Source organism: Oncorhynchus gorbuscha, unplaced genomic scaffold, assembly GCF_021184085.1.
Source record: "Oncorhynchus gorbuscha isolate QuinsamMale2020 ecotype Even-year unplaced genomic scaffold, OgorEven_v1.0 Un_scaffold_3304, whole genome shotgun sequence".
Taxonomy (NCBI): Eukaryota; Metazoa; Chordata; class Actinopteri; order Salmoniformes; family Salmonidae; genus Oncorhynchus; species Oncorhynchus gorbuscha.
The window spans coordinates 32,501-51,916 of record NW_025747580.1 but is presented as its reverse complement, the minus strand read 5'-3'; the positions used below and the strand labels follow the sequence as shown (position 1 = coordinate 51,916).

General features: G+C 50.2%; 2 protein-coding genes and 1 long non-coding RNA gene across 3 annotated transcripts in view; all 3 read left to right on the top strand.

Annotated features, from left to right (window-relative positions):
* The first annotated feature begins 1,388 nt into the window (after window positions 1-1,388).
* Window positions 1,389-16,274, top strand: LOC124027502 (vacuolar protein sorting-associated protein 13C-like). Its single transcript, XM_046339915.1, has 5 exons — window positions 1,389-1,713; window positions 11,551-11,655; window positions 12,762-12,926; window positions 14,114-14,239; window positions 16,131-16,274. Exons 1-5 carry the CDS (start codon window positions 1,399-1,401, stop codon window positions 16,272-16,274), a joined length of 855 nt encoding a protein of 284 aa, XP_046195871.1. The 5' UTR covers window positions 1,389-1,398.
* Window positions 16,275-17,569: 1,295 nt separating this feature from the next.
* The window catches only part of LOC124027500 (vacuolar protein sorting-associated protein 13C-like), a 31,703-nt gene continuing 29,856 nt past the window's right edge, over window positions 17,570-19,416 (top strand). Inside the window, exon 1 of the mRNA XM_046339914.1 lies at window positions 17,570-17,591. The gene's annotated coding sequence lies outside the window, so the exon portion shown is untranslated. The remainder of the gene's footprint in view (window positions 17,592-19,416) is intronic.
* The window catches only part of LOC124027501, a 2,286-nt gene continuing 543 nt past the window's right edge, over window positions 17,674-19,416 (top strand). Inside the window, exons 1-2 of the long non-coding RNA XR_006837416.1 lie at window positions 17,674-17,722; window positions 17,826-19,416. The exon at window positions 17,826-19,416 is cut by the window's right edge and continues 174 nt beyond it. This is a non-coding gene — a long non-coding RNA (uncharacterized LOC124027501). The remainder of the gene's footprint in view (window positions 17,723-17,825) is intronic.

The window sequence follows — 19,416 nt, the reverse complement described above, 5'->3', positions numbered from 1 at the left end:
AAGCAAGTTACGTATTGCTTCCAGCCAGCCGGGCGCCTAGAGGGCCAGTACGGCCTGTCGTCTACCTGTATCGCCTGGAAGGAGCAGGTCCACTTGAGTTTGAGTGCGGTCCCTCCCCTCCAGTGTCCGTCGGGCAGACAGCAGCTTCCTGCCCTCCAGGTGACCACCTTGGCCACACCAGATCACCTGTCCTTCATTTCCTCCCAGCGAGAGGACGACTGGGACCCTGCCTACGTCATCCACCTCCACCCAGCTGTGACCCTCCGGAACCTTCTGCCTTACAGCATCAGATATCTACTGGAGGTAGTAACACTGAGATAACATGAAGACAGTCACTAGGCTAGGATCTAACCCTAGACCTGTACCCTGCCTTACAGCTATCTACTGGAGGTAGTAACACTGAGATAACATGAAGACAGTCACTAGGCTAGGATCTAACCCTAGACCTGTACCCTGCCTTACATCTATCTACTGGAGGTAGTAACACTGAGATAACATGAAGACAGTCACTAGGCTAGGATCTAACCCTAGACCTGTACCCTGCCTTACATCTATCTACTGGAGGTAGTAACACTGAGATAACATGAAGACAGTCACTAGGCTAGGATCTAACCCTAGACCTGTACCCTGCCTTACATCTATCTACTGGAGGTAGTAACACTGAGATAACATGAAGACAGTCACTAGGCTAGGATCTAACCTAGACCTGTACCCTGCCTTACATCTATCTACTGGAGGTAGTAACACTGAGATAACATGAAGACAGTCACTAGGCTAGGATCTAACCCTAGACCTGTACCCTGCCTTACAGCTATCTACTGGAGGTAGTAACACTGAGATAACATGAAGACAGTCACTAGGCTAGGATCTAACCCTAGACCTGTACCCTGCCTTACACGGCTATCTACTGGAGGTAGTAACACTGAGATAACATGAAGACAGTCACTAGGCTAGGATCTAACCCTAGACCTGTACCCTGCCTTACAGCTATCTACTGGAGGTAGTAACACTGAGATAACATGAAGACAGTCACTAGGCTAGGATCTAACCCTAGACCTGTACCCTGCCTTACATCTATATACTGGGTAGTAACACTGAGATAACATGAAGACAGTCACTAGGCTAGGATCTAACCCTAGACCTGTACCCTGCCTTACAGCTATCTACTGGAGGTAGTAACACTGAGATAACATGAAGACAGTCACTAGCTAGGATCTAACCCTAGACCTGTACCCTGCCTTGTGTCTGTCCATTAATCCATCATCTCTCCAGGGCTCAGCAGAGTTCCTTTCCAAACTGTGTCTATCCATTAATCCATCTCTCCAGGGCTCAGCAGAGTTCCAGGAGCTCCAGGAGGGCTTGACCCTCCTGAACGCTATCGATATAGGAGGTGAGATCATGGAGATGGTCCTGGTTAAATACCAGGGTCGGAACTGGTCCGGACGTATCCGTATCGCCCAGGACATGCAGGAGTTCTTCCCCGTGTGCTTCACCTGCGACTCGGCCCAGGAGCTGAGCGTGGACCTGAGCGTGCACGTGGCGCGGCTGCATGGGCGTCTGACGCTGGCTGTGTTTAGCCCGTACTGGATCGTCAATAAGACGTCCAGGGTTCTGCAGTACCGCGCGGAGGACGTCTCCGTCAAACACGCGTCGGACTTCAGGGACGTCGTCCTCTTCTCCTTCAAGAAAAAGAACATCTTCAGCAAGAACAAGGTAGGAAAGCCTCGGACTGTCTTATTTTATCTAACCTTTATTTAACCTTTATCTAACCTTTATTTAACTAGGAAAGTCTGTCTGACTGTCTTATTTTATCTAACCTTTATTTACCCTTTATTTACCCTTTATTTAACCTTTATTTAACCTTTATCTAACCTTTATTTACCCTTTATTTACCCTTTATTTAACCTTTATTTAACCTTTATTTAACCTTTATTTAACCTTTATTTAACCTTTATTTACCCTTTATTTAACCTTTATTTAACCTTTATTTAACCTTTATGTAACCTTTATGTAACCTTTATGTAACTTTATGTGACCTTTATTTACCCTTTATTTAACAGGATGTAACATTTATGTGACATTTATGTAACCTTTATGTAACCTTTATGTAACTTTATTTAACCTTTATGTAACCTTTATGTAACCTTTATTTAACCTTTATTTAACCTTTATGTGACCTTTATTTAACCTTTATTTAAACTTTATGTAACCTTTATGTAACTAGGAGTCAGCTAAGTCAGCTAAGAACATATTGTTATTTACGATGACGGCCTGGGAAAAGGCCTCCTGCGGGGACGGAGGCCTGGGATTAAAATAAATAAATACAATATAAATATAGGACAGAACACACATCACGACAAGAGAGACAACACAACACTACACAAAGAGAGACACCACAACACTACATAAAGAGAGACAACACAACACTACATAGAGACACCACAACACTACATAAAGAGAGACACCACAACACTACATAAAGAGAGACACCACAACACTACATAAAGAGAGACAACACAACACTACATAAAGAGACACCACAACACTACATAAAGAGAGACAACACAACACTACATAGAGAAACCACAACACTACATAAAGAGAGACACTACAACACTACATAAAGAGAACACCACAACACTACATAGACACCACAACACTACATAAAGAGAGACAACACAACACTACCTAAAGAGATCAACACAACACTACATAAAGAGACACCACAACACTACCTAAAGAGAGACACCACAACACTACCTAAAGAGAGACACCACAACACTACATAAAGAGAGACACCACAACACTACATAAAGAGACACCACAACACTACATAAAGAGAGACACCACAACACTACATAAAGAGAGACACCACAACACTACATAAAGAGAGACAACACAACACTAGATAAAGAGAGACAACACAACACTAGATAAAGAGACACCACAACACTACATAAAGAGACACCTGGGACAACACTACATAAAGGAGACACCACAACACTACATAAAGAGAGACAACACAACACTACATAAAGACAATACAACACTACATAAAGAGACAACACAACACTACATAAAGAGAGACACCACAACACTACATAGACACCACAACACTACATAAGAGAGACAACACAACACTACATACAGAGACACCACAACACTACATAGACACCACAACACTACATAGACACCACAACACTACATAAAGAGAGACAACACAACACTACATAAAGAGACACCACAACACTACATAAAGAGAGACACCACAACACTACATAAAACACCACAACACTACATAAAGAGAGACACCACAACACTACATAGACACCACAACACTACATAAAGAGACAACACAACACTACCTAAAGAGAGACAACACAACACTACATAAAAGACACCACAACACTACATAAAAGAGAGACACCACAACACTACATAAAGAGAGACACCACAACACTACATAAAGAGAGACACCACAACACTACATAAAGAGAGACACCACAACACTACATAAAGAGAGACAACACAACACTACATAAAGAGACACCACAACACTACATAGAGAGAGACAACACAACACTACATAAAGAGAGACAACACAACACTACATAAAGAGAGACACCACAACACTACATAAAGAGAGACAACACTACACTACATAAAGAGAGACAACACAACACTACATAAAGAGAGACACCACAACACTACATAGACACCACAACACTACATAAAGAGAGACAACACAACACTACATAAAGAGAGACACCACAACACTACATAGACACCACAACACTACATAGACACCACAACACTACATAGACACCACAACACTACATAGACACCACAACACTACATAAAGAGAGACAACACAACACTACCTAAAGAGAGACAACACAACACTACATAAAGAGACACCACAACACTACATAAAGAGACACCACAACACTACATAAAGAGAGACCTAAGACAACACAACACTACATAAAGAGACACACCACAACACTACATAAAGAGAGACAACACTACACTACATAAAGAGAGACAACACAACACTAGATAAAGAGAGACAACACAACACTAGATAAAGAGAGACAACACAACACTACATAAAGAGAGACACCACAACACTACATAAAGAGAGACACCACAACACTACATAAAGAGAGACACCACAACACTACCTAAAGAGACACCACAACACTACATAAAGAGAGACACCACAACACTACATAAAGAGAGACACCACAACACTACATAGAGACACTACAACACTACATAAGAGACAACACAACACTACATAAAGAGAGACAACACAACACTACATAAAGAGAGACAACACAACACTACATAAAGACACCACAACACTACATAAAGAGAGACAACACAACACTACATAAAGAGTAGCACCACAACACTACATAGACACCACAACACTACATAAAGAGAGACAACACAACACTACATAAAGAGAGACACCACAACACTACATAAAGGAGACACCACAACACTACATAAAGAGAACACTAAAACACTACATAAAGAGAGACACCACAACACTACATAAAGAGAGACACCACAACACTACATAAAGAGAGACCTAAAACAACAACATAGCATGACAACACAACATGGTAGCAACACATGACAACACAACATGGTAGCAACACATGACAACACAACATGGTAGCAACACATGACAACACAACATGGTAGCAACACATGACAACACAACATGGTAGCAACACATGACAACACAACATGGTAGCAACACATGACAACACAACATGGTAGCAACACATGACAACACAACATGGTAGCAACACATGACAACACAACATGGTAGCAACACATGACAACACAACATGGTAGCAACACATGACAACACAACATGGTAGCAACACATGACAACACAGCATGGTAGCAACACCACATGACAACACAGCATGGTAGCAACACCACATGACAACACAGCATGGTAGCAACACCACATGACAACACAGCATGGTAGCAACACCACATGACAACACAGCATGGTAGCAACACCACATGACAACAACATGGTAGCAACACCACATGACAACAACATGGTAGCAACACCACATGACAACAACATGGTAGCAACACAACACGACAACAACATGGTAGCAACACAACACTACAAGAGAGACCTAAGATCTGTCAACAGGTATACAGAGATGACCAGGTTACAGAGGAGTATAGAGAGCAGTGATCTGTCAACCAGTCTACAGAGGAGTATAGAGAGCAGTGATCTGTCAGGTCTACAGAGGAGTATAGAGAGCAGTGATCTGTCAACCAGTCTACAGAGGAGTATAGAGAGCAGTGATCTGTCAACCAGTCTACAGAGGAGTATAGAGAGCAGTGATCTGTCAACAGGGTTACAGAGATGACCAGGTTACAGAGGAGTATAGAGAGCAGTGATCTGTCAACAGGGTTACAGAGATGACCAGGTTACAGAGGAGTATAGAGAGCAGTGATCTGTCAACAGGGTTACAGAGATGACCAGGTTACAGAGGAGTATAGAGAGCAGTGATCTGTCAACAGGGTTACAGAGATGACCAGGTTACAGAGGAGTATAGAGAGCAGTGATCTGTCAACAGGGTTACAGAGATGACCAGGTTACAGAGGAGTATAGAGAGCAGTGATCTGTCAACAGGGTTACAGAGATGACCAGGTTACAGAGGAGTATAGAGAGCAGTGATCTGTCAACAGGTATACAGAGGAGTATAGAGAGCAGTGATCTGTCCTATAAGGAGCATTGGTGGCTAATCTGAGGGCCGAATGGTAAAGAACATCTGCTGCAGATCTCCCTTACCTGCAGATCTATAAATTATGTCTCCGTAACCTAGCATGGGTAGGATGGTCATCTGCATCAGGGTTAGTTTGGCAGCTGGGGTGAAGAGGAGTGATTAGCTTTGGCCAGTCAATAAAAACAGCAGCACAATATTGCTTAGAATCTAGGGCGATGGTGACATCATTGAGGACCCTTTTTCAGGTTGCAGTGACACGTCCATAACCTGAGCGGAAACCAGATTCAACCTTAACTACTGGGGCACCCATCCCGTTGTAAGTTCAGAGTCACTCACCCCAACTGTGTCTGTGGGCTGGAGGTGAGCGAAAGCTTGAGGAGATGAGTGAGTGTGGTGGGGGTCTGTCAACAGGGGGAGACAGACCAGGGAGAGAGGGGTGACCAGGGTACCTGTACCAGAGGGGGGGAGACAGACCAGGGAGAGAGGGGGAGTGTGGTGGGGTACCTGTCAGACGGGGGTACAGACCAGGGAGAGATGGGGAGTCTGGTGGAGGTACCTGTACAGAGGGGGAGACAGACCAGGGAGAGGGGGGAGTCTGGTGGAGGTACCTGTACCAGACGGGGGGAGACAGACCAGGGAGAGAGGGGGAGTCTGGTGGAGGTACCTGTACCAGACAGGGGAGACAGACCAGGGAGAGAGGGGTGAGTCTGGTGGAGGTACCTGTACCAGACGGGGGGAGACAGACCAGGGAGAGAGGGGGAGTCTGGTGGAGGTACCTGTACCAGATGGGGGGAGACAGACCAGGGAGAGAGGGGTGAGTGTGGTGGGGGTACCTGTACCAGACAGGGGGAGAGAGGGGTGGGTGTGGTGGAGTACCTCTACCAGACAGGGGGAGAGGGGTGAGTGTGGTGGAGGTTTGTACCAGACAGGGGAGACAGACCAGGGAGAGAGGGGTGAGTCTGGTGGGGGTACCTGTACCAGACAGGGGGAGACAGACCAGGGAGAGAGGGGGTGTCTGGTGGAGGTACCTGTACCAGACAGGGGGAGAGAGGGGTGAGTGTGGTGGAGGTACCTGTACCAGACAGGAGGAGAGAGGGGTGAGTGTGGTGGAGGTACCTGTACCAGACAGGGGGAGAGAGGGGTGAGTGTGGTGGAGGTACCTGTACCAGACAGGGGAGAGAGGAGTGAGTGTGGTGGAGTACTGTACCAGACAGGGAGTGGGTGGAGGTACCTGTACCAGACAGGGGAGAGAGGAGGGGAGAGTAGTGTGTGGTGGAGGTACCTGTACCAGAACTGAGACAGACCAGGGAGAGGGGGGAGTCTGGTGGAGGTACCTGTACCAGACGGGGGAGACAGACCAGGGAGAGAGGGGGAGTCTGGTGGAGGTACCTGTACCAGACAGGGGAGACAGACCAGGGAGAGGGGTGAGTCTGGTGGAGGTACCTGTACCAGACGGGGGAGACAGACCAGGGAGAGAGTCTGGTGGAGGTACCTGTACCAGATGGGGGAGACAGACCAGGGAGAGAGGGGTGAGTGTGGTGGGGGTACCTGTACCAGACAGGGGAGAGAGGGGTGAGTGTGGTGGAGGTACCTGTACCAGACAGGGGGAGAGAGGGGTGAGTGTGGTGGAGGTACCTGTACCAGACAGGGGGGACCAGGGAGAGGTGGTGGGGGTACCTGTACCAGACAGGGGAGACAGACCAGGGAGAGAGGGTGTCTGTGGAGGTACCTGTACCAGACAGGGGAGAGAGGGGTGAGTGTGGTGGAGGTACCTGTACCAGACAGGAGGAGAGAGGGGTGAGTGTGGTGGAGGTACCTGTACCAGACAGGGGAGAGAGGGTGAGTGTGGTGGAGGTACCTGTACCAGACAGGGGGAGAGAGGAGGGAGAGAGTGTGTGTGGTGGAGGTACCTGTACCAGACAGGGAGTGTGGTGGAGGTACCTGTAGACAGGGGGAGTGTGGTGGAGGTACCTGTACCAGACAGGGGAGAGAGGGTGAGTGTGGTGGAGGTACCTGTACCAGACAGGGGAGTGTGGTGGAGGTACCTGTACCAGACAGGGGGAGTGTGGTGGAGGTACCTGTACCAGACAGGGGGAGAGAGAGGGAGAGTAGTGTGTGGTGGAGGTACCTGTACCAGACAGGGGGAGTGTGGTGGAGGTACCTGTACCAGACAGGGGAGAGAGGAGGGAGAGAGGTGTGGGTGGAGGTACCTGTACCAGACAGGGGGTGTGGTGGAGGTACCTGTACCAGACAGGGGAGTGTGGTGGAGGTACCTGTACCAGACAGGGAGTGTGGTGGAGGTACCTGTACCAGACAGGGGAGTGTGGTGGAGGTACCTGTACCAGACAGGGGAGTGTGTGGTGGAGGTACCTGTACCAGACAGGGGAGTGTGGTGGAGGTACCTGTACCAGACAGGGGGAGTGTGGTGGAGGTACCTGTACCAGACAGGGGAGTGTGGTGGAGGTACCTGTACCAGACAGGGGAGTGTGGTGGAGGTACCTGTACCAGACAGGGGAGTGTGGTGGAGGTACCTGTACCAGACAGGGGAGTGTGGCGGAGGTACCTGTACCAGATAGGAGGAGTGTTGTGGAGGTACCTGTACCAGACAGGGGAGTGTGGTGGAGGTACCTGTACCAGACAGGGGAGTGTGGTAGGAGGTACCTGTACCAGACAGGGGAGTGTGGTGGAGGTACCTGTACCAGACAGGGGAGTGTGGTGGAGGTACCTGTACCAGACAGGGGAGTGTGGTGGAGGTACCTGTACCAGACAGGGGAGTGTGGTGGAGGTACCTGTACCAGACAGGGAGTGTGGTGGAGGTACCTGTACCAGGGGGAGTGTGGTGGAGGTACCTGTACCAGACAGGGGAGTGTGGTGGAGGTACCTGTACCAGACAGGGGGAGAGAGGAGGGAGAGAGGAGTGTGGTGGAGGTACCTGTACCAGACAGGGGGAGTGTGGTGGAGGTACCTGTACCAGACAGGGGAGTGTGGTGGAGGTACCTGTACCAGACAGGGGAGTGTGGTGGAGGTACCTGTACCAGACAGGGGGAGTGTGGTGGAGGTACCTGTACCAGACAGGGGGAGTGTGGTGGAGGTACCTGTACCAGACAGGGGGAGACAGACCAGGGCAGACTGTGAACAGATCGCCAGATGGACTCCAAGCAGTGGGAGAAGGTGTCAGACCCAATTTATTTGTGGAGGCAGATTTCTTGTAGAAAATGCCAGTGGATGGTCTCTTCTGAACAGCGGTTGGGGGGCTTCAAAGATGCCTGACATTTGTTGGGCCCAAAGGCCTTTTAACTTCACACCTTACTGGTCTGGGTTGGATGGTGTCCTCTGGTCTGGGTTGGGTGGTGTCCTCTGGTCTGGGTTGGGTGGTGTCCTCTGGTCTGGGTTGGGTGGTGTCCTCTGGTCTGGGTTGGGTGGTGTCCTCTGGTCTGGGTTGGATGGTGTCGTTTGGGTTGGATGGTGTCCTCTGGTCTGGGTTGGACGGTGTCCTCTGGTCTGGGTTGGATGGTGTCCTCTGGTCTGGGTTGGATGGTGTCCTCTGGTCTGGGTTGGATGGTGTCCTCTGGTCTGGGTTGGATGGTGTCCTCTGGTCTGGGTTGGACGGTGTCCTCTGGTCTGGGTTGGACGGTGTCCTCTGGTCTGGGTTGGACGGTGTCCTCTGGTCTGGGTTGGGTGGTGTCCTCTGGTCTGGGTTGGGTGGTGTCCTCTGGTCTGGGTTGGGTGGTGTCCTCTGGTCTGGGTTGGGTGGTGTCCTCTGGTCTGGGTTGGGTGGTGTCCTCTGGTCTGGGTTGGATGGTGTCCTCTGGTCTGGGTTGGATGGTGTCCTCTGGTCTGGGTTGGATGGTGTCCTCTGGTCTGGGTTGGATGGTGTCCTCTGGTCTGGGTTGGATGGTGTCCTCTGGTGTCCCTCAGGTCTGGGTTGGATGGTGTCCTCTGGTCCTCTGGTCTGGGTTGGATGGTGTCCTCTGGTCTGGGTTGGATGGTGTCCTCTGGTCTGGGTCTGGTCTGGGTTGGATGGTGTCCTCTGGTCTGGGTTGGACGGTGTCCTCTGGTCTGGGTTGGACGGTGTCCTCTGGTCTGGGTTGGATGTCCTCTGTGTTGGATGGTGTCTCTGGTCTGGGTTGGACGGTGTCCTCTGGTCTGGGTTGGACGGTGTCCTCTGGTCTGGGTTGGATGGTGTCCTCTGGTCTGGGTTGGATGGTGTCCTCTGGTCTGGTTGGATGGTGTCCTCTGGTCTGGGTTGGATGGTGTCCTCTGGTCTGGGTTGGATGGTGTCCTCTGGTCTGGGTTGGATGGTGTCCTCTGGTCTGGGTTGGACGGGTCTGGGTTGGATGGTGTCCTCTGGTCTGGGTTGGACGGTGTGGTCCTCTGGTCTGGGTTGGACGGTGTCCTCTGGTCTGGGTTGGATGGTGTCCTCTGGTCTGGGTTGGACGGTGTCCTCTGGTCCGGGTTGGATGGTGTCCTCTGGTCTGGGTTGGACGGTGTCCTCTGGTCCGGGTTGGATGGTGTCCTCTGGTCTGGGTTGGATGGTGTCCTCTGGTCTGGGTTGGACGGTGTCCTCTGGTCTGGGTTGGGTGGTGTCCTCTGGTCTGGGTTGGATGGTGTCCTCTGGTCTGGGTTGGATGGTGTCCTCTGGTCTGGGTTGGATGGTGTCCTCTGGTCTCTGCTGTTTGGTTGCTGGAGCTCCTTCCGTATAGCTTGGGAAAATAAAACCTTGGCAGCAGTCATCTCTCCGGGTTAATTTTGGTCAAAATTAGGTTGTAGGTTTGTAGTTTTGATCTGTAGCGAAGGCCGTGCTGTGGAAGGTAGCATCCTGCATGTGTCCCTGCCGAAACATCCAAGGTCATCTAACTCCAAATCTATCCTTTTGTAAAAAATAATTGTTGAAAAATGTAAGAGCTCACATTAAGCTGTGTCTCTCTCTTTCAGTTCTCTCTCTGAAGGGGGTGTATTTTTCAGTTCTCTCCCTGAAGGGGTCGTGTCTTTCAGTTCTCTCTCTGAAGTGGGCGTGTCTTTCAGTTCTCTCTCTGAAGGGGGCGTGTCTTTCAGTTCTCTCCCTGAAGGGGCGTGTCTTTCAGTTCTCTCTCTGAAGGGGGTGTGTCTTTCAGTTCTCTCCCTGAAGGGGGCGTGTCTTTCAGTTCTCTCTCTGAAGGGGGCGTGTCTTTCAGTTCTCTCTCTGAAGGGGGTGTGTCTTTCAGTTCTCTCTCTGAAGGGGGTGTGTCTTTCAGTTCTCTCTCTGAGGGGGTGTGTCTTTCAGTTCTCTCCCTGAAGGGGGCGTGTCTTTCAGTTCTCTCTCTGAAGTGGGCGTGTCTTTCAGTTCTCTCTCTGAAGGGGGCGTGTCTTTCAGTTCTCTCCCTGAAGGGCGTGTCTTTCAGTTCTCTCTCTGAAGGGGTGTGTGTCTTTCAGTTCTCTCTCTGAAGGGGTGTGTCTTTCAGTTCTCTCTCTGAAGGGGGTGTGTCTTTCAGTTCTCTCTCTGAAGGGGTGTGTCTTTCAGTTCTCTCTCTGAAGGGGTGTGTCTTTCAGTTCTCTCTCTGAAGGGGGCGTGTCTTTCAGTTCACGACTCTGGAATGTAACGTTTTTATTTCTCTGAAGGGGGCGTGTCTTTATCAGTTCTCTCTCTGAAGGGGTGTGTCTTTCAGTTCTCCTCTGAAGGGGGCGTGTCTTTCAGTTCTCTCTCTGAAGGGGCGTGTCTTTCAGTTCTCTCTCTGAAGGGGCGTGTCTGACAGTGGATCAGCTGCTTCTCTCAGTAACGCTGCGTGTTGTCTTTCTACAGCTGCAGCTCTGTGTGTCCACCAGTTCCTGGTCTGATGGCTTCTCATTGGATACGGTGGGGAGTTATGGGTGTGTCAGATGCCCTGCCAACACCATGGACTATCTGGTGAGAAATGACAACGTGCAAAAACAATCACGACTCTGGAATGTATGTGTTTTATTTCACACACTATAATGCTTTATCCAAGTGACTTACGGTGACATTCAGTGGCCTCAGGCAGGACTCAAATCCTCAAACACGCAGGACTCAAACCCTCTGATGATCTGGGTTTTAAACTGAGACACTACAGCCGCGTTGTGAAGGACAGACAGTCTGAGTCATGTGTTTTAACTGAGACACTACAGCCGCGTTGTGAAGGACAGACTGAGTCATGTGTTTTAACTGAGACACTACAGCCGCGTTGTGAAGGACAGACAGTATGAGTCATGTGTTTTAACTGAGACACTACAGCCGCGTTGTGAAGGACAGACAGTCTGAGTCATGTGTTTTAACTGAGACACTACAGCCGCGTTGTGAAGGACAGACAGTCTGACAGTATGAGTCATGTGTTTTAACTGAGACACTACAGCCGCGTTGTGAAGGACAGACAGTCTGACAGTATGAGTCATGTGTTTTAACTGAGACACTACAGCCGCGTTGTGAAGGACAGACAGTCTGAGTCATGTGTTTTAACTGAGACACTACAGCCGCGTTGTGAAGGACAGACAGTCTGACAGTATGAGTCATGTGTTTTAACTGAGACACTACAGCCGCGTTGTGAAGGACAGACAGTATGAGTCATGTGTTTTAACTGAGACACTACAGCCGCGTTGTGAAGGAGGGGACAGTATGAGTCATGTGTTTTAACTGAGACACTACAGCCGCGTTGTGAAGGACAGACAGTCTGACAGTATGAGTCATGTGTTTTAACTGAGACACTACAGCCGCGTTGTGAAGGACAGACAGTCTGACAGTATGAGTCATGTGTTTTAACTGAGACACTACAGCCGCGTTGTGAAGGACAGACAGTATGAGTCATGTGTTTTAACTGAGACACTACAGCCGCGTTGTGAAGGAGGGGACAGTATGAGTCATGTGTTTTAACTGAGACACTACAGCCGCGTTGTGAAGGAGGGACAGTCTGACAGTATGAGTCATGTGTTTTAACTGAGACACTACAGCCGCGTTGTGAAGGAGGGACAGTCTGACAGTATGAGTCATGTGTTTTGTAGGTTGGCGTCAGCATTCAGATGAGTAGTTTCAACCTGACCAAGATGGTGACCATGAGTCCGTTCTTCACGCTGGTCAACAAGTCTTCCTACGAGCTGGAGGTGGGAGAGGTGCAGACAGAGGAGGGCAGTGTCAACGGGAAGTGGCACTACATCTCCTCTACAGAGGTGAGGAACGACCGTGTGTTTGGATTTAGTGTGTGCGTGTGCGTGTGCGTGTGCGTGTGCGTGTGCACGTGTGCGTGTGCGCGTGTGCGTGTGCGTGTGTGTGTGTTTATAATGAACGTATGATGAGCGTGTACCTCTGTCTGACTGTTGTCTTCCCTGTGTCCGCCTGTCCGACTGTTGTCTTCCCTGTGTCCGCCTGTCTGACTGTTGTCTTCCCTGTGTCCGCCTGTCTGACTGTTGTCTTTCCTGTGTCCGACTGTCTGACTGTTGTCTTCTCTGTGTCTGTATGTCCGACTGTTGTCTTCCCCGTGTCCGACTGTTGTCTTCCCCGTGTCCGACTGTTGTCTTCCCCGTGTCCGACTGTTGTCTTCCCCGTGTCCGACTGTTGTCTTCCCGTGTCCGACTGTTGTCTTCCCGTGTCCGACTGTTGTCTTCCCCGTGTCAGACTGTTGTCTTTCCTGTGTCCGTCTGTCTGACTGTCTTCCCTGTGTCCGACTGTTGTCTTTCCTGTGTCCGACTGTTGTCTTTCCTGTGTCCGACTGTTGTCTTTCCTGTGTCCGACTGTTGTCTTTCCTGTGTCCCACTGTTGTCTTTCCTGTGTCCGACTGTTGTCTTCCCTGTGTCCGTCTGTCTGACTGTCTTCCCTGTGTCCGTCTGTCTGACTGTCTTCCCCGTGTCTGACTGTTGTCTTCCCTGTGTCTGACTGTTGTCTTCCCTGTGTCTGACTGTTGTCTTCCCTGTGTCTGACTGTTGTCTTCCCTGTGTCTGACTGTTGTCTTCCCTGTGTCTGACTGTTGTCTTTCCTGTGTCTGACTGTTGTCTTTCCTGTGTCCGACTGTTGTCTTTCCTGTGTCCGACTGTTGTCTTTCCTGTGTCCGACTGTTGTCTTTCCTGTGTCCGACTGTTGTCTTCCCTGTGTCCGTCTGTCTGACTGTCTTCCCTGTGTCCGTCTGTCTGACTGTCTTCCCCGTGTCTGACTGTTGTCTTCCCTGTGTCTGACTGTTGTCTTCCCTGTGTCTGACTGTTGTCTTCCCTGTGTCTGACTGTTGTCTTCCCTGTGTCTGACTGTTGTCTTCCCTGTGTCTGACTGTTGTCTTCCCTGTGTCTGACTGTTGTCTTTCCTGTGTCCGACTGTTGTCTTTCCTGTGTCCGACTGACTGACCTTTTTGACTTCCCTGTGTTTCCAGTGCCTCCCCCTCTGGCCAGAGTTGATCACAGGGAAGCTGTGTGTCAGGGTCGTGGGCTCAGACTCCAAGTCCAAGTCCTTCTTCTTCAACAAACAGGACAACGGCACCCTGCTGGGCATGGATCAGGTCAGTATCCCTGGAGATACACCACATATCACTGACCTCACTTCCTGTCTGCTGGGCATGGACCAGTCAGCCACATATCACTGACCTCACTTCCTGTCTGCTGGGCATGGATCAGGTCAGTGTCCCTGGAGATACACCACATATCACTGACCTCACTTCCTGTCTGCTGGGCATAGATCAGGTCAGTGTCCCTGGAGATACACCACATATCACTGACCTCACTTCCTGTCTGCTGGGCGTGGACCAGTCGGCTACATATCACTGACCTCACTTCCTGTCTGCTGGGCGTGGACCAGTCGGCTACATATCACTGACCTCACTTCCTGTCTGCTGGGCGTGGACCAGTCAGCTACATATCACTGACCTCACTTCCTGTCTGCTGGGTGTGGACCAGTCAGCCACATATCCCTGACCTCACTTCCTGTCTGCTGGGCGGGACCAGTCAGCCACATATCACTGACCTCACTTCCTGTCTGCTGGGCATGGACCAGTCAGCCACATATCACTGACCTCACTTCCTGCCTGCTGGGCATGGACCAGTCAGCCACATATCACTGACATCACTTCCTGTCTGCTGGGCATGGACCAGTCAGCCACATATCACTTCCTGTCTGTAGTATGGAGATGTTATCATCAACTGACCTCACTTCCTGTCTGTAGTATGGAGTTGTTATCATCAACTGACCTCACTTCCTGTCTGTAGTATGGAGATGTTATCATCAACTGACCTCACTTCCTGTCTGTAGTATGGAGATGTTATCATCAACTGACCTCACTTCCTGTCTGTAGTATGGAGATGTTATCATCAACTGACCTCACTTCCTGTCTGTAGTATGGAGATGTTATCATCAACTGACCTCTCTTCCTGTCTGTAGTATGGAGATGTTATCATCAACTGACCTCACTTCCTGTCTGTAGTATGGAGTTGTTATCATCAACTGACCTCACTTCCTGTCTGTAGTATGGAGAAGTTATCATCAACTGACCTCACTTCCTGTCTGTAGTATGGAGATGTTATCATCAACTGACCTCACTTCCTGTCTGTAGTATGGAGATGTTATCATCAACTGACCTCACTTCCTGTCTGTAGTATGGAGATGTTATCATCAACTGACCTCTCTTCCTGTCTGTAGTATGGAGATGTTATCATCAACTGACCTCACTTCCTGTCTGTAGTATGGAGTTGTTATCATCAACTGACCTCACTTCCTGTCTGTAGTATGGAGAAGTTATCATCAACTGACCTCACTTCCTGTCTGTAGTATGGAGATGTTATCATCAACTGACCTCACTTCCTGTCTGTAGTATGGAGATGTTATCATCAACTGACCTCACGTCCTGTCTGTAGTATGGAGATGTTATCATCAACTGACCTCTCTTCCTGTCTGTAGTATGGAGATGTTATCATCAACTGACCTCTCTTCCTGTCTGTAGTATGGAGGTGTTATCATCAACTGACCTCTCTTCCTGTCTGTTGTAGTATGGATATGTTGTTATCCACTGTGACCTCTCTTCCTGTCTGTAGTATGGAGAGTTGTTATCCACTGTGACCTCTCTTCCTGTCTGTAGTATGGAGATGTTATCATCAACTGACCTCTCTTCCTGTCTGTTGTAGTATGGAGGTGTTGTTATCCACTGTGACCTCTCTTCCTGTCTGTTGTAGTATGGAGATGTTATCATCAACTGACCTCTCTTCCTGTCTGTTGTAGTATGGAGGTGATGTTATCCACTGTGACCTCTCTTCCTGTCTGTAGTATGGAGATGTTATCATCAACTGACCTCACTTCCTGTCTGTAGTATGGAGATGTTATCATCAACTGACATCTCTTCCTGTCTGTTGTAGTATGGAGGTGTTGTTATCCACTGTGACCTCACTTCCTGTCTGTTGTAGTATGGAGGTGTTATCGTCGACGTGAACATCTCAGACAACTCTACTGTGATCAGCTTCACTGACTATTATGATGGAGCTGCTCCAGCTCTCCTAGTCAACCACACACCCTGGGTTACCATCACCTACAGACAGAGGTTAGACTGAACCTTAACCCTTAACCCCTAACCCTAACCTAGTCAACCACACACCCTGGGTTACCATCACCTACAGACAGAGGTTAGACTGAACCTTAACCCTTAACCCCTAACCCTAACCTAGTCAACCACACACCCTGGGTTACCATCACCTACAGACAGAGGTTAGACTGAACCTTAACCCCTAACCCTAACATAGTCAACCACACACCCTGGGTTACCATCACCTACAGACAGAGGTTAGACTGAACCTTAACCCTTAACCCCTAACCTAGTCAACCACACACCCTGGGTTACCATCACCTACAGACAGAGGTTAGACTGAACCTTAACCCCTAACCCCTAACCTAGTCAACCACACACCCTGGGTTACCATCACCTACAGACAGAGGTTAGACTGAACCTTAACCCTTAACCCCTAACCCTAACCTAGTCAACCACACACCCTGGGTTACCATCACCTACAGACAGAGGTTAGACTGAACCTTAACCCTTAACCCCTAACCCTAACCTAGTCAACCACACACCCTGGGTTACCATCACCTACAGACAGAGGTTAGACTGAACCTTAACCCTAACCCCCTAACCCTAACCCCTGTAACCATCCAGACAGAGGTTACCTGACCCGTATCCCTAACCGTAACCCGTATCCCTAACCGTAACCATATCACCTAATCAGACAGATCCCTAACCGTAACCCGTATCCCTAACCCCTAACCCGTATCCTAACCGTCAACCACGTATCCCTAACCGTGACCCGTATCCCTAACAGACCCGTATCCTAACCCATATCCCTATCCCTAACCTTAACCCATATCCCTAACCTTAACCCATATCCCTAACCCATATCCCTAACCCATATCCCTATCCCTAACCTTAACCCATATCCCTAACCTTAACCCATATCCCTAACCCATATCCCTAACCCTGGCCCTAACCCATATCCCTATCCCTGTCCCTAACCCATATCCCTAACCCATATCCCTAACCCATATCCCTAACCCATATCCCTATCCCTGTCCCTAACCCATATCCCTAACCCATATCCCTAACCCATATCCCTATCCCTGGCCCTTACAGTATTTGAATTCCTGTAGTAACGTAGTGCTGTTTTTTCCCCTCTGGCCATGACAAGTGGAGGACCCTGAGTTGTGTTTAGTCGGACTCTCTCGTCTGCGTTTGACCTGACCTTCTTGACCCATTCCACAGACCTTAAGAGCCTGAATCCGGAGAAGCCCAGAGGTTTGCCTGGGACAACCCTGCAGGGGTCCGCAAACTCAGCTGGAAGTGTCAGGAGCACAGCAGTGGAGACCTGGACCTGGTTAAGGTAACTGAATCCAGGAGAAGAGGTTTGCCTGGGACAACCCTGCAGGGGTCCGCATCAGCTGGAAGTGTCAGGAGCACAGCAGTGGAGACCTGGACCTGGTTAAGGTAACTGAATCCAGGAGAAGCCCAGAGGTTTGCCTGGGACAACCCTGCAGGGGTCCGCAAACTCAGCTGGAAGTGTCAGGAGCACAGCAGTGGAGACCTGGACCTGGTTAAGGTAACTGAATCCCCAGAGGTTTGCCTGGGACAACCCTGCAGGGGTCCGCAAACTCAGCTGGAAGTGTCAGGAGCACAGCAGTGGAGACCTGGACCTGGTTAAGGTAACTGAATCCAGGAGAAGCCCAGAGGTTTGCCTGGGACAACCCTGCAGGGGTCCGCAAACTCAGCTGGAAGTGTCAGGAGCACAGCAGTGGAGACCTGGACCTGGTTAAGGTAACTGAATCCAGGAGAAGCCCAGAGGTTTGCCTGGGACAACCCTGCAGGGGTCCGCAAACTCAGCTGGAAGTGTCAGGAGCACAGCAGTGGAGACCTGGACCTGGTTAAGGTAACTGAATCCAGGAGAAGCCCAGAGGTTTGCCTGGGACAACCCTGCAGGGGTCCGCAAACTCAGCTGGAAGTGTCAGGAGCACAGCAGTGGAGACCTGGACCTGGTTAAGGTAACTGAATCCAGGAGAAGCCCAGAGGTTTGCCTGGGACAACCCTGCAGGGGTCCGCAAACTCAGCTGGAAGTGTCAGGAGCACAGCAGTGGAGACCTGGACCTGGTTAAGGTAACTGAATCCAGGAGAAGCCCAGAGGTTTGCCTGGGACAACCCTGCAGGGGTCCGCAAACTCAGCTGGAAGTGTCAGGAGCACAGCAGTGGAGACCTGGACCTGGTTAAGGTAACTGAATCCAGGAGAAGCCCAGAGGTTTGCCTGGGACAACCCTGCAGGGGTCCGCAAACTCAGCTGGAAGTGTCAGGAGCACAGCAGTGGAGACCTGGACCTGGTTAAGGTAACTGAATCCAGGAGAAGCCCAGAGGTTTGCCTGGGACAACCCTGCAGGGGTCCGCAAACTCAGCTGGAAGTGTCAGGAGCACAGCAGTGGAGACCTGGACCTGGTTAAGGTAACTGAATCCAGGAGAAGCCCAGAGGTTTGCCTGGGACAACCCTGCAGGGGTCCGCAAACTCAGCTGGAAGTGTCAGGAGCACAGCAGTGGAGACCTGGACCTGGTTAAGGTAACTGAATCCAGGAGAAGCCCAGAGGTTTGCCTGGGACAACCCTGCAGGGGTCCGCAAACTCAGCTGGAAGTGTCAGGAGCACAGCAGTGGAGACCTGGACCTGGTTAAGGTAACTGAATCCAGGAGAAGCCCAGAGGTTTGCCTGGGACAACCCTGCAGGGGTCCGCAAACTCAGCTGGAAGTGTCAGGAGCACAGCAGTGGAGACCTGGACCTGGTTAAGGTAACTGAATCCAGGAGAAGCCCAGAGGTTTGCCTGGGACAACCCTGCAGGGGTCCGCAAACTCAGCTGGAAGTGTCAGGAGCACAGCAGTGGAGACCTGGACCTGGTTAAGGTAACTGAATCCAGGAGAAGCCCAGAGGTTTGCCTGGGACAACCCTGCAGGGGTCCGCAAACTCAGCTGGAAGTGTCAGGAGCACAGCAGTGGAGACCTGGACCTGGTTAAGGTAACTGAATCCAGGAGAAGCCCAGAGGTTTGCCTGGGACAACCCTGCAGGGGTCCGCAAACTCAGCTGGAAGTGTCAGGAGCACAGCAGTGGAGACCTGGACCTGGTTAAGGTAACTGAATCCAGGAGAAGCCCAGAAGTTTGCCTGGGACAACCCTGCAG

Coding starts and splice junctions, on each gene's coding strand:
- LOC124027502 (XM_046339915.1), top strand. CDS start 1,399: ATGGAGATGGTCCTGGTTAAATACCAGGGTCGGAACTGGTCCGGACGT. Junction 1,714..11,550: donor ACATCTTCAGCAAGAACAAG/GTAGGAAAGCCT, acceptor GTCTTTCTACAG/CTGCAGCTCTGTGTGTCCAC. Junction 14,240..16,130: donor CCCTGCTGGGCATGGATCAG/GTCAGTATCCCT, acceptor TGTCTGTTGTAG/TATGGAGGTGTTATCGTCGA.